We start from the raw sequence: 16,316 nt of genomic DNA on the forward strand, positions 1-16,316 counted from the left end.
TTTGCACGTTCAGCCAGCTGGCCCCAAGCTTGTCCATCGTGAGCATTCATGCCGTTCTTCATCTCCACCACACAAACTATGTTCCGCCAATCTGCCTCAGCCTCTCTATCAAGGACAATGATGTCCGGTTTGCGTTTATCAAGAAAGTTATATGATTATTCACCTCTACAGTACGCTTTTCTATCCTTTTCATGGTCTCTATACATACATTTTCATTACCTATATTTCCCTGACCATTCATACACTTTCCTGACCTCCCTAGGACTTGTCTAGGTCGAGTTATCCCTTACCTTTGTGTTATGGCTTGTCTGTTTACATTTGTTTACCATACATCGCCCATATCCCAGAGTCCAGTGCTCCCTGCCTCTTTGGCAACTTACTCTGGACTCTAGGTACTGTATACCTTTACTATACTTGAATACATTGGCAACTTACTCTGGACTCTAGTCCTGATCATCTTTGGTCACTCAGGAGCCTCTAGAAGCGGTCCATTCACTTCCCATTCTAATAGAAAATAGTAATGAATTGCTAATTGTGACTCTGATTATGTGTATGTATACTGTGAATGTGGGAAAGCAGTTCGTTTGATCTAAGATGAAGCAAGTAGACAATTCAGGTCACAAGTGTGTCAGGATCAATTTCTGAAGATGCAGAAATATATCCTTCAACCTTTCTCTGGTTATTTTGAACTTCTTTCCTGGTACTAGGCACTTCAAGTGTTGTTTGTGTGCTTGGCAAATTCTGTGCCTAAACACTGGGATACCAAGATTAGACAAGTGTAGTAGATGACAAGGACGACAAGACATGTGACATACCCAATCTAATAGCCTGCCAACGAGGACATTCTTGTTCCCCCTGCAACATTGATTTTTTGCATCACAGAGATTCACCAAGGTCGGTTTTGTGAACCAAAGGAGTGATATTGCTGCACCTTCAACCAGAAGCCTAGCTGACTCGGTGTCTGTCAGCAATGTCTTCCTTAAAGAACAGGGAGGAATGACTGGCTTTGAGGGCATATCTTCCGTTGATTGATTGGCTTTCTGTCATGTCATATGGTTAATTATTTACACGCTCAAAGCACTTAGTATATGCACCCAATTCAGGAGAGTCTTGATAAGTGCTCGCTCCATACTTTCCCTCCTGAGACTTCTATCCTGACATAGATGAAAGAGGACAGGTTTGGTGCAAGTGTCGAGGGCGGCGAAAGTTCCTGTAGCGAGTGCCTCAATGCCTTTCTGCATGCATCCATCAGATGGCCTCGCAATACTTTTGGCTCCCTCTGCTGAAGCAGTTTCACCATCTTCTAAATCCATGTTCATCTGCCCACTACTCAACAATGATATCTGAGGATGCGCAGATATATGATGATGTGCATGGACTCAACAACCGTGAAAGAAATAGGATCTCAATATGGGAGACAAGGAAGTTTGGTCCAACAGACCCCAAATTGATCAAATAGACATTGTCTATCTTCGAGTGTAGTAAGTACATCTTGGTTTGAGCAGGCATGTTTGTGATGAGCCTCAACGTCATGAATTGAACTAGGTGAGGCAAATATGATTATATCAAGTCTCTCCTTCAAGTCATACACACAGCAGGAATTTGAGCAAAATCAACTTTGAGTACAGGTCATTCTTGTGTGACTACATCATTCTTGTGTATTTCTCATTGCACTCTATCCTTGATCATCTTGCAAATGCTGAATGAGAGTGTTTGCCAGCAGCTCTGGGGACATATCACAAAAGACGGTCACATTCCTCATTTTTTTTAATGGTAAGCCGGACACTTGTGCTCAAAAATTACTATATATGGCCATGGCTTCTGTGGGACCGTGGATACCGCTATTGCAAACAAGAACAAAAAAAATTGCAATAATATTAAGTGCTATGTCTGTCTACCATTCGTCCAGCAAGTCCGAGTCCTTGCCATCAGAGAAATCCCACACAACCAAACCAGTGTGATCCAGTCCCACAATATATTTGTCAATGCCAAGTGTGATGTCTGGCTCTTCATTGTGGACAAGACTATCCAACTGGTCCTAGTGCTTGTCAACTATATAAATGTTGGTCCCCTGGCATTTGTGTCAAAAATAAAAACTGGCATACCAAGACCAAGACAACTGCCCACCCTGCCCATATAGTATGTGCCATTGCCATCTTCACGATAGGGCAACTCTTGATGGTTCTCTATAAGCAGCAAAATGGTTAATTCTTGCTCTGCCTCATCATACAGCTTGATGTGGTGTGGTATCTCCTCGCTGACCTGCACTATGGTGAGTAAGCGCAGGTATACATCCCAGGCAGTCTGCCGTGTAACCAAAGGGTGCCCAAGTTCTGTATAGCAATGTTCCATGAACTCGCTGAACAGGTGCAGAACAAAGTCAAATACAACATGGGAAGGATCAATATAGAGATCACGGACATGGTCTAACACTTCACATTTGACTTTGATCTGACAAAACAAAAGTCAGAATGCACAGAACAAGTACGGACAGGTTTGCTTACTTTAAAGTCCAAAATGCTAAAGTTTTCGGGTGATTGGTAGATGATGTCAAGTGCACCATGGGGTAGGCCGAGAGCGTACCTCAGCCACTTGTCGTGTTGGTCAACTGCGAATAGATCATTCACACCTGCGGCCCAAAATCACTTGCTTTGAAGGTGATTGTTCTTGCACTGGTGAACGAGCTCTGGCTTGTATGTATAGAAATACGATATGATGACACTCCTGTGATACAAGCAGTCATTGATTAAGATACAATGAGGATACATGAATAAAAGAAAAAATTACCTGGGTACACTCATGTTCTATCCATGAAACAGTAAGCTTACAATTTCGCGCACTCCAGTGTTTAAATACATCAGACGTAAATTAGTCATAGCATCCCAGATAGTCTCAATATCATCATTTTGCTGGTGTGTTCTCCGAAGACCCTTGCCTTTATGAATCTTGAGGAATTTTATAAGCCTAAGCACGCCATCAGAATATAGCTGCAATTGAAGGAAGAGTATAAACTAACCCAAGACCATAATGTGATGTATTGAAATGTTTTTTGCAATTCCATGACAATTTGCTTATTGGTCTGGTGTGCTCTCGATAGGCAAAGGATGTGTGGCTGAATTACGTCCAAAGGTGCTAAGGATCAGACCAGCACAAAAAGCGCTGTTGCAAGGAGCGAGATGCAGCCAGCCTGAGCACTGTCTCACAGTGACTCCTGAGTCAGTCGGGAGGAGTGCACTTAGTAGAGTCTGGCCTCGAGGTTGCAGGACATGATTACTATGAGGGAGATCTCGGTGATCATGATGAATTGTGTCAACATGAGTACCGCATACCACTAGAGCCACCATTTTTCTCTAAGCAATTCATCAATAACAAAGGCTTGGACTCTGATTCAAGCATGAAGAGCATTGCCGGACTAGCACCTGATGTATCAAGAATGTGGGATAAGGCCTCGGTGCAGATGACATCAGTAAGAGTTATCTTATTAATACTTCCAAGGATGTTAATCTAATGCTTAGGTACAATTATAAACCACAGTTCGAGAAGCATGTCATATCTGTAGATTATCAGAAGGGGAAACTGGACTTTGACATGTATTCATGGCTGCTATGGGACTGGGCTATGGACCTGCTCAGCAAGCCTATCTTGGCGCCACATTTTGAATGGGATGCTTAGCGGCTGTACAAGCATAATGGTGTGCAATACACACAATTTATACATGAACCTTGGACGGCAGACCATTGGTGGAGGATCCAAGTATGCACATAATGTGATGTATTAGCTGTAACTAACTTATAACAATGTTTTGTTGTAGTCTTCCATCAGGAAAAAATGTTAAGGCTATATAGACAACCATAGCGCTATATACTGCTATACAGTGGGGATGGGCAAGACCCTGCCAACTTTAAACTCCGACAGTGATTTCCAATTCCTGCTCTACAGCTGGAATCAATGTCTAGCAGAAATATCGCATGGTAGTGTTTAACATTCACGTCGTAACAAAAAACCTTGGAAGCAAATGGACATTAAATATGATAATGCTTGTATTCTATGAGGAAAAACATGCAAAGGTGTTGTTTTCGCAGTGATCCTATTTTCAAATGGGGTAGAATGCAGCTTTTTTCCTGATTTTTTTCAGAGAATACAAAGTTGGGATAAAAAAAAAGCCCCTCGTACCAATTTGACCACAATAGTGTGACTGAATCGTCTGTGGCCATGCGATCTTTGAGCACACCAAATATGTGCTGACTAATTAAGATTAAGTGCGATGTGACGTGTTTTGACGCGTCAAGCCAAGCACAATGGCCCTCATCGCACGGAGATATATTACAAGTGACCGTTATAATCCCTCGAAGAAACGATCTAGCAAACAAAAAGCTCACCTTATATCCCTAAACTCAAAGACGCACACAGAAAAGGAGAATAACCCAAATTTCGGCAACACCACTCCTAGACCTGTAACACGGACACAAAATGAGCTTGCCGTGCAACAAGAGAAAGCCATTACTTACGAGAGGTGCTACCGAAGTGAGCGCAAGCGGGCCACACGAAAGGACCGTGCTGCTGCAAGTCTGCAGATGCAGATGCACTCGTTGCAGTCGTCAAATGCAGAGATCACAGCAGTAGCCAAGAAGACACAGGAGCATCTCGATAATGCTATGCAAAGCATCAGCCACCTGCACCACAAAAACAAGTCGCTCACCAAACGAAACCACGCACTCGTAATGCGCGTCACACGTGCCTCGGCAGCAAAAACACGCGCGAATGAGAAGGCACGGGATATCCTTGCCACCGAAGCTGCCAGCACCTTTTCTCTCAAGGAGAAAGGTGTGTTTACAAATGTATCCCGTGCGATGGTGCGAGACTTGGTCGCAAATCTGGACATACCTCTTCGGAGCATCAATGCCACAATCAATGTGGTAGCGGAGGCATTAGGTGTTGAGGTGGAGGGAGATGTTAGCCAGCGCAGTATTCGCCGGATGGTGATTGAAGGTGGCATTGCAGCGGAGACACAGCTAGTCGACGAGATCACTCATGCAAGAGGTATGCAAGTTGTTTGACTCGGAGTCAAAGAGATTTTGACCCCAACCCCTGCGACACAGGAGTTACATTAAGTGGAGATGGTACCACCCACAAAAATATCAATTACCAGTCCCACCATGTCACTCTTACTCTGCCGGACGGGCAAACTGCGACTCGATTGGCAGGAATTCTGCATGAAGTCAACCACACCAGTGAGACTCAGTTACAAGGGTGGAAACATCAAGCTAATGAAATGTACTCCACCTACAATGATGTCATGGGGGGTCACAACGCTGCAGACATTCGGGATTTTGCCCCAAAAGTCAAAGGAATGTTGACAGACCATGCTGAAGACCAGAAGAAGCTTGTTCATCTGTTCGCAGAGTGGAAACGAGAATGCGAGCGAGAAGTTCGTGGTGAAAAGGCACTCGCCTGCTTACCTCCGGCTGATGTCGTACATCTACTTTCGGAAATGATGGAAAACATTATCGAGACTGCGGGTGGCTATCAGCAATGGGATTTGCTTTCTCCAGATGAGCGGCAGCTCCATTCTAGCAAAGCCATCCGTCAACTGCACATGACCTTTGGAGAGAAGGAATTTGCATCCCTCTCAAGTGCCGAAAAGGAGGCCGTGGACTTTTTCGTGTGGGCAGGCTGCTGCATGCATAAGGAGCTAAATGCGGCTAAAGGGGGGAATACAAGGATGCGAGCATGGTGGGAACAGAACGGTGTTGACGGCCCTGTCCTATTGATGAATAAGGACAATTCGGCTGCAGCATCAGCGGGTTCCTCAGTAGCCAAAGATCGGGCTGTTCAGGTGTCAACAGGAGGTGGGCAGAAGACTTTGGATCTTGCGGGCAGCGTATTTCGTCACAAGGACGACAAAAAGGGCCAACACGACTCCCTTCGATATTATCTCGAGACAGAGTTAGGGTTCACCAGTCAATGGCCCGACACAAGTAACACTCACTACCACAACCATGGTGATGCCGCATGCGAGTATCTTGTTCACAAATCTTGGTACATGCAGTTCCTGGAGATCGTACTGTTCAAAAAGGAAAGCCGGACGCACACGAACATGGAGCAGAATGTCTTCCGAGGCTTCTCATGTCTCAGGACAGAGGAGGAAATTACATGCTGGGCATCATACAACCAATGCCTCACCCATCCGTATCTACGAACCATCCGAAATTCATCCACCAACATACTGGACCTGGGGCCCATTCATGCCAAGGTCATTGCTCACCTACAGTGTCTCGTTGCGGATGTTGACCTTGTTTTGGGTCCGAGCGCCTCTCACGAAACAGCAACCCTGGATGGTAGGCCATTTGAGCGTCCAGAGGCAGTCTACGCAATCCAGCGAATCACCCAAGACCAAAAAAATTACCCTCACCTTCGTTGTCTTCTTGTCACATTTTTGGAAGGTGCTCTTGACACTTGGGTCCGCTTTTGTGGCGAGTTCACTGCTGGTGGAGTGATAGATAAGTCATCCGCTGCTCAAAGAGAGATGGCTTACATGAAAACAACAAACGACGACAACGAAGGCGCCCTAGGGACAGTCCGTACGTCTTTGCGGCGAGCACCGCACATGTCCTTGTCACACCTCAACTCTCGGTTCATGTACAAGAAGAACATGACAGGAACCTACATACAGAATTTCCTTCGGCCTGGGGCTCAAAAGAGGTTGCTCAAGAAGGCTCGCGCTGTTGATACACGAGGTGATGAGCGAAAACGGCGGGTTGCGCAGGCTAACTATGATAAGGAGCGGGTGAGGAAGAACAAGCAGCTGGATGTGCGGAGGAAGGAACGGCGGGATGCTGCAGAGGCTAAGCTCACCGCAGTTGTGCCTCGTTTGACCCTTGCAGAAGTCGAAAAGCTCCGCGTCGACGAAATTAACCTGCAGATCCGGTGGCATCGTCGATTTGACAAGGATGTGCCTGCTGCAAAAAACACGCCATCAGGAAAAGCAAAAAAGGTTGAGGTATTGATGGATGCAGTTGGGCGCTACGTACGAGGTGAAACGCACCCTAAAAACGATACACAGCACTCGATGGAGCAGCCAGACGGTAGTAACAATGCTCAGGGGATGCCTGGATGCGAGGATGAGTATGATGATGAGTGACCCTTATGTTTTGTTGACCATGGCTATTAATGCATAATGTTTAGAATTGATTATAATTCAACGATACAGCATTTTTATAGGTACTTACGATCTTGATAGTGTCGAAAGGCTTCGCCGTACACAGTTTGCCACAGTTTGCCGCTCGTACTACTACAATTTTGATTACATAATGTCACGCTTTTCTTAGAGGTGTTGCCCATCCCCATATACAGCCCCATAGCTCTATAGCTCGTATAGCCAAGTGCCCAATTGTGCAGGCTTACTACACCAGTATATAGTGCTATACCGTACTATGGCCAGCAATGTAACTATATACTACTATGATACGTATCTAATGTTAAGCAAATTTTAAGCTATACTGGACTATACCTGACTGTATTACATCCATATCTTCTTGCATTTGATACTATACAAGATTATACCTGACTATATAATGTCCATATCTTGGTGAATTTCATGCTATACCTGACTATACCTGACTATATAATTTCCATATATTGGTATAGTTGTTGAAAATGTTTGTCTATCATATGCTTTATAGCGTTATAAAGAGGCATATATTCATATTGCATGAGATATAGAAAGTGTGCATTCAGATACTATTATGGGTTAGGAACATCAGAAGTAGTAGTAGGAGCATTGGTTGGTACTCTAGCAGACGCCTCCATGGCATCAAAATCCAATTCAGAACCTGAATCTGCATCCTCTCTAGTCACAAAGCGACATGCCTCCCTAGTGTTGCAACCATTAGCAAATAAAATAGATTAATATTAACAATGAAAACGATCTTACCCAACCTCAGTCCACAGATCACACCTTAGTTTTTCCATATACAAGGGAGATTTTTAGCGATATTCAGCGAGCTTCAGCATATAGTACTGGGGTCTAAAGAAATTTAACATTAGATGACGTTAAAATATAATAATGAAGAGCCACTCACCTTGGTTGAAAGACTGGCTCTTTGAATTCTATGACAACTGGAGTTCCTGAGAGCATGCCCTTGAATCCACATTCAGCCTGAAAAAAATAATTAGCAATAGCTAAATGGAAAAAAAGGGCTGAATTACAGCTGTAGCAAGCAGCGCAATAAGATTATCAGGGAGTTTTTCAAACTTGTCTTTGTACAGCAGACCTTCTGATATAGCTCCTTGAAAAAATTGACTGATGAGCAGCTGATGCAACATAGCAGCACAGAATGGGAGATTCTTATTGAAGGTCTTGTTCTAAACGTACTTTAGTTTTATAATCTCATAGACATAGAAGACGTACCTTGAGATCCAATTCACCGCACAGAAAGGGATCCTTTTTAGCAGAGACCAGCCAGGAAGTTAAGTCCGCTATCTTGGAATCAGTAGTATTTTGTTTGAAAAAACAAGTGACGCACCAATATCCCTAGGTTTCATTTGCTGCAATAGAAAAATCACATTCTCTCTTGCCTTTTTAACCAGCTCCCCTCTCAACTGACTAGCACCAGACCACACCTAAAAAAAAAGTAAGCATGGAGTGCATCAAAAAAAAACACTCACATAAGCCAGTGCTCTATTCATTCTTCAGAACAGGATCTTCACTGATGGTGTCAAACATTGGCTTCAGGGGAGAGTCTGGAATCTTGACTGCTTCCTTGATGTAGTCCCATGCAAAGGCGTCCTGCACATCCACTGAAGGCCCTGGAAAGGCGCTCACTAATGCAACCTTGATGTGGAGTAGCTGGTGAGCAAGATCGACTAAGGGTCCGCAGCCGTCCTTCTTCAAGGAAGTCAAAGTGGTCAGTAGTTTAGTATCACCTTTATGAATTTGTTTCCTACAAATACATTCTCCTTTATCTTCTTGGGGCTCCTCCTTGACCTGAATGAGCTATATAAACAAAGTCAGCATTGAAGTTTATTGAATAAACATTACACACCCCATTGGTTCTCCTGCTAACACCTGTGCTCTTCATAGATACATCTCCATCTCCATCATTGTGGTCCTCATCACCACTGCCCTCATTTCCCCCATCTTCATCACTAGAATCTAATATAGTATGAGCGTATAATGAATAGAGAAATGTTGCCATACCAGGACTAGGTGTAGATTCTTTCTCTTTAGGAGGAAGAACTGGGGGTAAAATGTCTGCAGGATCAGCGTCATCTATATGTTCAATGTCACTGTCATCTAGAACCACTGTTGTTGAACACAACACTATTCCAACAAATTAGCTGTGTTATAGATGTTGAAGCAAAGACTTGCCTCTTTTACGCTTGTTATCTTTGCTGGTATATGCCTCGTCCACATCGCTCTCTTCATCTAACAAATCATCAGCTTTCTTCTGGATGTCTAGTATAGTTAGCATATTTCCTGTCCCTTCCCTTTAGGCTTGCTGGACTTGCGAGACATTTAATTATAGAAGTAAGATTTGAACAATGAGTAATGGCGTGAATGGGAAGGTTGAAAGGATGTAAGCAATTGAAGCTGACTTAAAAACAGTCAACAAAACTTTATAATTAGGCGGTACCAAACATATAAGCCATGGCACAATAAAGAATTCTACATTTTGCACATGTATCATACAAAAGAATGCATGGTCTGGTTATCTACCCAGCCATTTTGATTTTTAAGCCAAGCTGCAAACTCCCTGTCAGTCTGAAAGACAAAAGACACCCTTGCACCCTTATAGTCAAGGTTGAAATGTGTGACCTCATTTGACCTAAAGAGCGCAACATCACCAGAACGCAACTCCAGGACAAGTCCATTCTCTAGCAGGCACAAAGCGCCTCCTTGGAAGTGTCCAATAGGTATGACAAGACATAAATGGCGATCCTGTCCATCTCTATGGGCTTTGGTCCTCACATTGATGTTGATGACCAAAGATATAAATGGTGCAAAAGGTAGAGAGTGATTGCGAGGCAAGATAGATGTGACCTCCATCAGCATCTCAAACTCATCTTGCAAAAAATTCTCCATCTGCCAAACATCGACATAAATCTGTGAGCGTGAACAATTCTTTGCAATTACATACCAATTTTCTTACCCACTCAAAGAGCTCCGCATATGTCATATTCTGTACCTGAAGCTTCTCATCCGGTCCGGTCCGTCCGTTCTAGAATTCATTACCCCGTGTCCCCATTTGTATATGCTTCTTGATGCCCCTATACGCCCGGATCCTTCTGACAGTTAATATCCGGGTTCATTCTGATCTGTCCGTTAGTCTATTCATTTCCCTTTCATTTAACTTGTCCCCCCTGTTTCATTTAATCTCCGGCTCCATTCTCGATCGTCCGCAGCAGTTCATATCTGTTAGTACATTTTCTACATAGCCTTCTGATCTGAAGACTGCGCTTCGGCCGGAAACCCGTCGGATACACTACAGTATATAAACCCTTTGTAACCCGTAGTATTTCCTCAGTTCGAATATTAACTTAGACTCTGTTCAATCCTCGTGTCCTCTCGGCTCTTAGGATTATTATCCTAGTCCGATCCTCCGAGCCTCGGGATTATATTCCTAAGGCTAAATACCTCCACCTCTACCTTTGGGTAGTCTATACCTTGTTAGTTTCTACCCGGACGAAGTCTCGGGTAGTCTTCCCTCTTTTGTCCGGCCCGTCCATACCCCTCTCTCTCTCGTCCGGCCCGTCTATACCCTTTGGCCGACGATATCTACTCCCCCCTGTAAATTAGGGGCACGTACTCGGGTAAAGAGCGCAGCGCACGAGCTGAAGCTAAGCCCCTCCGGTCCGACCCATTGAACACGGTCTTAACAGCATATATGCGTGAGATTGTAGAGTAGATGTCTTGGTGTTCACGCAGATCCTTTGATATGTACGGAATCACCTGTTGGTAGTTAGTTAGTACGCATGCCTTCTTTTTCTAGAAGCCACGGTTGAACTTCCTTCGGGGCTTCATTACCCTGGTGCAATAATAATAATTAGCAACATTAGAATGTAGAAATAAAACAGCTTACCAAGGTACAATGCCTATTATACCAAGACAAGTGCATCGCCTGAAAGTGGTTACACCCAGGCGATTGTGCGTCTGCCTCTTCCAGCAACCCAGGCCTTTCCAACACAGACAAGGAATTTACCTTGAGCATGGAACAGATGTGGTTCTGTAGTGCTGTTGACACAAATGCCATCAGTGAACCGTCCTTGCAACACAGCTCTAAGTGATGACTGAGAAGTGTCAGCTTCAAATAAAAAAAAGCAGGAGTGCGCTACGCACTTGGGTATGATCTCCATAGGGATTCTTAAGTATGTGTCCTGCGATCTCTTAACACCTTTGGGATACAGATTCACAAGCTATATGAGTTATGAGCTAAATTGAATTAGTACTAGCTGAAACATACACATACCTTTGCCCACAAACTGTCAATACTTTTTACCCTCTCACCCCGCTCAGCTCACAACCTTTCATCAGCACTCCAGATCTCATTGTCTGCCTTGTTTCTTGGTGCCTTGAAGCTCTTGTTCTTCAATGCAAACAGATCGTACAAGGTCTTGATGACAATATGGTGCGTCTCATCTTCTTCAACATCTGAAAGTGGTGGGCTATAAGGATGACTGGAACCGTAGAATACATCGTAATTCAAGCTCTGTACAGGAACTCTGTTGGATTTGTTGGGTACAGGCACAATGCATGGCCTCCAAACACATGCGTTTCTTGAGAGTGGTACAAACACACTGATCAACAACAATGTCAGTCAATATGTTGCACATCAGTATGAGATACTCACTTTTGAATTATGGCGTCAAAGAACTGATCAGATGCTGAGAGGTCTGTGCAGTCGACTGATTTCGACACAACAAATCATTGAATCAGCGCAAGAGGGAACATCGAGGCCATGCTAAGGGGGTACACAAGACACATGTGTGCAATAGTCGGAACGATGTATCCTATGATGAGTTCTCTTTGGAGAGAATCTGTATTTTGGAGAATAGGTCACTTTAGCATCACAAAACATCAGAAGAACAACTTACCTTTAGGAGGCGATTACAGGAAGTTAGCTATATTCAAGTGCATAGTGCCTACCATGGAAGCAACAGAGACCCTGAGCCCTAAGCTGGAGATGAGCACCAGTATGTAAATGGAACCGCCACTGGCGAGAGCAATAAATTTTCTGCCAATAGCGTGCCAATCTGCAAATGTTCAATAAGATATCTTTCCTGCAGAACCGTAAAGCTTGATTTCCTGGTCATATATTGCTTTCAAGTGTAGACCGGTCTTGAGGTGTATGCTACAAAAGATCATATGTTAAATATGTTAGAGCAGAATGAGGATAGAATATGCACCTTTGGCACTTACAGACGAGCATCATATAGTTGATCATGACGAGGAAGTTGGCATGAATGTCCTTACTTGCGATTCCTCGACATTGGACTACAACAGAAATCAGTGACTTGTCCTCCATGCATGGAGTCTGTACATGATTTGCAATATCCTGGAGCCCGCTCAGGGGACTGTGGACGGTCGAATTGCAGTAAGCGGATGCAAATTCTGCAATGATCATAGCAGCTTCATCACTACATGTGATCTTGGGGTCATTGTAGCGATGTTGATGCCATGAACCTCGCCTGGTATTTGCTCTTGTCACATTGCATACATCACCTTCCATCTCTGCCTCATTCTCCATCTCATCCACTGCCGCTGCCTCCTCCTCCTCCTCTTCCTCCTCCTCATCCTCCTCATCCTCCTCCTCATCCTCCTCTTCCTCCTCCCCCCCATCATCAAGGTGCAGAGGATCCTGACCAGGTGCAGCAGCCTGAGCACACCGCAATTGTAACCACAACCTCCTAGCACCCCGATTACAGTCGTCATCAGCACCACAATTACGATTGTTGTTTGCAACATGAGGTCGATCGGACCCAGGCTCAGGTGACTCGCCTGGCGGTCCACTGCGTGCATGTATTGTAGAATGACGAGCTCGTTTAGTAGGGCGGGATGAATCAGAATAACCAGAGTCCTTGCTGTGTGATTGTGCTCTGTGGCGGACAGCAGGTAATTTGGACAGGATGTCACCAGCAGTTGTTGAGGATGATGAATTGAGTGGCAGATGTGTAACAGGAGGAATGTGAATTGAGTCGCAATGAGTATCAGACAACGAGCACTGAATATGAGCTTGATCAGTCAAATATTGATACAAGTCATGCAAAGCGGGTGGGAGCTGTCCACTGTCTGCCAATATCTGTAGCAAATGATCTGCTGCGTCAGGGGAGAGAACAATTGGCATGTTAAATCTAAATCGAGGGGACATAACTTATTGGAACCAAGAAGACGCTGGACAAGGATGGATAAATAATTAAGTAAGTTACAAATTCTTGCCCCTAGCTTAGGGTTCAAATTGCGAGTTGGTTGCAATCAGAGAGCTCTCCACCAATCAGCGCTCAGCACTCAATCACATTGCACTTTTCAATTACAAAGTTGAACTACTGGTCCGCCTCCTCCTTCTCAATGTGATTGCTCAGAGCATACCTTTCAGCAACCCCAAGTCTCAATGAAGCACAACACAGGAGACTTTACATTGAATCCTCCAATGTCCCACTAACTCCCCCTCATACCAGTGTCTCCAACCAGCGTCTCTGACCACACACATTTCTCCCCCGCCCCGCTTCCTGCGCAAAATTGAGAGTCCCAGATATGTTAGTTTATAATAAGCAAAGAATGAGATAATGAAACTTGATGATGTTGACGCCCCACGGTACAGCCTATTGAAAACTAAGAGACCTAGAGATGTTAGGTTAGAGAAAGCAAAGAACGAAACTTACTTTTGGCCAGTCATCACCTTGAAGAGCGACATGTAGTGTGAGCCACTTCTTTGTCATGTCCATCAGGATGACATTGAAGCCCCATCGTGCGGCCTGCGCAAAATTGAGACTAGGGATGTTAGTTCAGAGAAAGCAAATAACAAAACTTACTTTGGCCATCTTAGGTCAAAGATGTGAAAACCATTGAAAACACCTCCACGTCATCCCTGAGCAAAGCCAAAAGGCCCAGCGAAATACAAGTAGGTAGAGGATATGAGCCAGACATGAGACAATAGAAGAATTTCGTCAAAGTCTTTTGTTGATGTGTTGTTTGTATCAGTCACATGACCACCCACCAAGGTTTGACTGTGACTCTCCACGATTTCCTAAGTCCTTGACATTTTTTCAACTAATCATGAACTTGCTACCTCAGAGCGTCAAGTTTTACTTTAACGATTGGGACGACTTCAAAACATTCCACAGTACGTTTCCATGCATGCAGCTATGAATACCAAGAAGCTGATATTGAGAACATGTACATACAGTAACTTAATTCAACCATTCCACCCAAACAATACCCCCATTCTGGGTTATGATTGCAAGTTCACTGCAATCAGAGGGCTCTCCACCAATCATACTCATTCCTGCTCCACACATCACAACTTTTTGCAGCACATAAATAAAGGCAGACAGATGTATAGCTGTAGCCCATCAATAGTGGTGGTCTGGAGCTAGTCCGGGAAAAATATCAAGGTAAGTCAGTGCTTCTATTGTAATAAAGCCTTGTATTGACCTTGTCTTTGATTTCTTTCATCGAGTTGGACAGATAAAATAGACTGTCCTGACTTGAAAGCACCACACTTTAATTGCCAACACGGTGGCGGGTCCAGCACATCAATGGCCAAATTTATGAATCGTCCAGTCGAAGAAGCACTTTTTCTAGCAGGCAATTCAAAGATTAAGTGTATTTGGAGTTCAGAATATTGTCAGAAATCTCTTCCTGGGTCTGCTAAAGAACGCAAACCAGATATCATACTCCTGCCCAGCGACCCTCTTGTTCAGGACTGGTGTTGTGTTTTCACGCTAGCTGAGATGAAGCAACACAGTGTTGATGTGGATAAACAGGAGTGGTTTGATAAGATTGCAAAGTGAGCCAACACGATCTGGGGCTGTCAGGATGCTCGCAACTTTGTCATCATCTTGTTGTTGGTGGGCAAAGCGTTTACATTTGCATTTTTCGATCACGGAGGCACTGTTTGCCTTGATATGATAAACATCATGGAGGATAAGGAGGAATATCTTCGGCTTGTTTTATACTTATCCCTGGCTGATCCTGGTACGTCTTTCAATCACTCTCATATAGTCATTAGCTCACAATGTTATGCGATAGGTATGGTGGGTCTGGAGACATCCATCATGAAGAATGAAGCTGGGTGATTTATATGATCAAGGGTTTTCGGTCCCAAGGTGCTGATCAATATGGTACTTTTCATCAGCAATAATATTCATGGACGCGGCACCATGGCTCGTCACGTCACACTGTCACGTTAGCGCATTGCGCAGGCATTTCAATTGGGTGGGTCTTGGAGTGTGGTTCTGGTGTGTCAGGTCTAGAAAGTGCGGGAGAGTTAGACAACACACTACCGGGATGCAGGGAGATATGATGGTCATTATAAGGCTCAATAAAGGACACATGATGTGAGACAAATACTTTGTGTGACACACAATGGTAGCACCAATGGGCCTTAGAGTCAAGACAATACTCAATGAAGATACATTCAATTGATTGATTGAAGATTTTTGGGTTGTGTTGGTTTTGGATAAGGACAAAGGCACAACAACCGATCTCGTGGAGATGGGATAGGTCAGGTTTTTGAGAGAACCATGACTCGTATGGGGAGTGACCATCCTGTGATGAGAACGGGGTATGGTTAGATAAGTAGGCCACAGGAAGGACAAATTTGTCCCAACAGTTAGCAGGTATGTGTCATATCCCGCATTCCTGAACCCTATCTCCGATTTAATCTAACGGCTGGTTCTTCCGGCCCATCCCTTATCTCAATTGTGCTTCTTACCCCATTAGTATTTTCCCTTTGTCTAAACCCCTATATGCCGGATCTGCTTGACAGTTAATGTCCGGTTACATTCTAGATCATAACCCCTAGGCCCGGATCCACTCAACCCTTCATCTCCATTCCATTCCTCAATCGTTCCTGTAGTATTTTCCTTACACCTGTCAGTTTAGCCTTTCCATATGTTCCTCCCTTTGACCTGGATCTCCGCTGTTTCCGTCCCTGTCGCATATGTCCATAATATATAATACCTTGTACATCTGTAGTAGTTTCTCCAGTTCGAATATCATCTTAGACTCTGCCCATTCTATCCTCCGTCCCTCTCCATGTCTAAGGGATTGATTCCCCGTATGACTATACATCTGACTCTACCCTTGGGTAGTCTAC

The 16,316-nt window shown here is 44.2% G+C and overlaps 4 protein-coding genes across 4 annotated transcripts; 1 reads left to right on the top strand and 3 right to left on the bottom strand.

The window, feature by feature from the left end:
* Positions 1 to 2,052: 2,052 nt before the first annotated feature.
* Positions 2,053 to 2,570, bottom strand: DEU56DRAFT_734950 (uncharacterized protein; the record flags this gene model as incomplete). Its single annotated transcript, XM_041348412.1, has 2 exons — positions 2,053 to 2,451; positions 2,505 to 2,570. Coding segments are annotated over 2 exons (465 nt in total), but the record flags the coding sequence as incomplete, so codon positions are not given.
* A 2,151-nt stretch (positions 2,571 to 4,721) lies between these two features.
* On the top strand, positions 4,722 to 7,141 carry DEU56DRAFT_734905 (uncharacterized protein; the record flags this gene model as incomplete). Its single annotated transcript, XM_041348409.1, has 2 exons — positions 4,722 to 5,040; positions 5,100 to 7,141. 2 exons carry the CDS (start codon positions 4,722 to 4,724, stop codon positions 7,139 to 7,141), a joined length of 2,361 nt encoding a protein of 786 aa, XP_041209489.1.
* Positions 7,142 to 7,986: 845 nt separating this feature from the next.
* DEU56DRAFT_755184 (uncharacterized protein) lies at positions 7,987 to 9,473 on the bottom strand (the record flags this gene model as incomplete). Its single annotated transcript, XM_041349893.1, has 10 exons — positions 7,987 to 8,026; positions 8,082 to 8,158; positions 8,209 to 8,364; positions 8,411 to 8,478; positions 8,526 to 8,622; positions 8,668 to 8,680; positions 8,724 to 8,995; positions 9,045 to 9,154; positions 9,200 to 9,322; positions 9,380 to 9,473. The coding sequence occupies 10 exons, from the start codon at positions 9,471 to 9,473 to the stop codon at positions 7,987 to 7,989; spliced, it is 1,050 nt and encodes a 349-aa protein (XP_041209490.1).
* Positions 9,474 to 10,961: 1,488 nt separating this feature from the next.
* Positions 10,962 to 14,037, bottom strand: DEU56DRAFT_755185 (uncharacterized protein; the record flags this gene model as incomplete). Its single annotated transcript, XM_041349894.1, has 12 exons — positions 10,962 to 11,027; positions 11,082 to 11,175; positions 11,339 to 11,415; positions 11,469 to 11,481; positions 11,521 to 11,796; positions 11,850 to 11,872; positions 12,094 to 12,120; positions 12,146 to 12,252; positions 12,419 to 13,220; positions 13,705 to 13,725; positions 13,879 to 13,971; positions 14,029 to 14,037. The coding sequence occupies 12 exons, from the start codon at positions 14,035 to 14,037 to the stop codon at positions 10,962 to 10,964; spliced, it is 1,608 nt and encodes a 535-aa protein (XP_041209491.1).
* Positions 14,038 to 16,316: the final 2,279 nt, after the last annotated feature.

This window comes from Suillus clintonianus, assembly GCF_016758775.1.
Source record: "Suillus clintonianus strain FC179 chromosome Unknown DEU56scaffold_27, whole genome shotgun sequence".
In the NCBI taxonomy this organism is placed as follows: domain Eukaryota; kingdom Fungi; phylum Basidiomycota; class Agaricomycetes; order Boletales; family Suillaceae; genus Suillus; species Suillus clintonianus.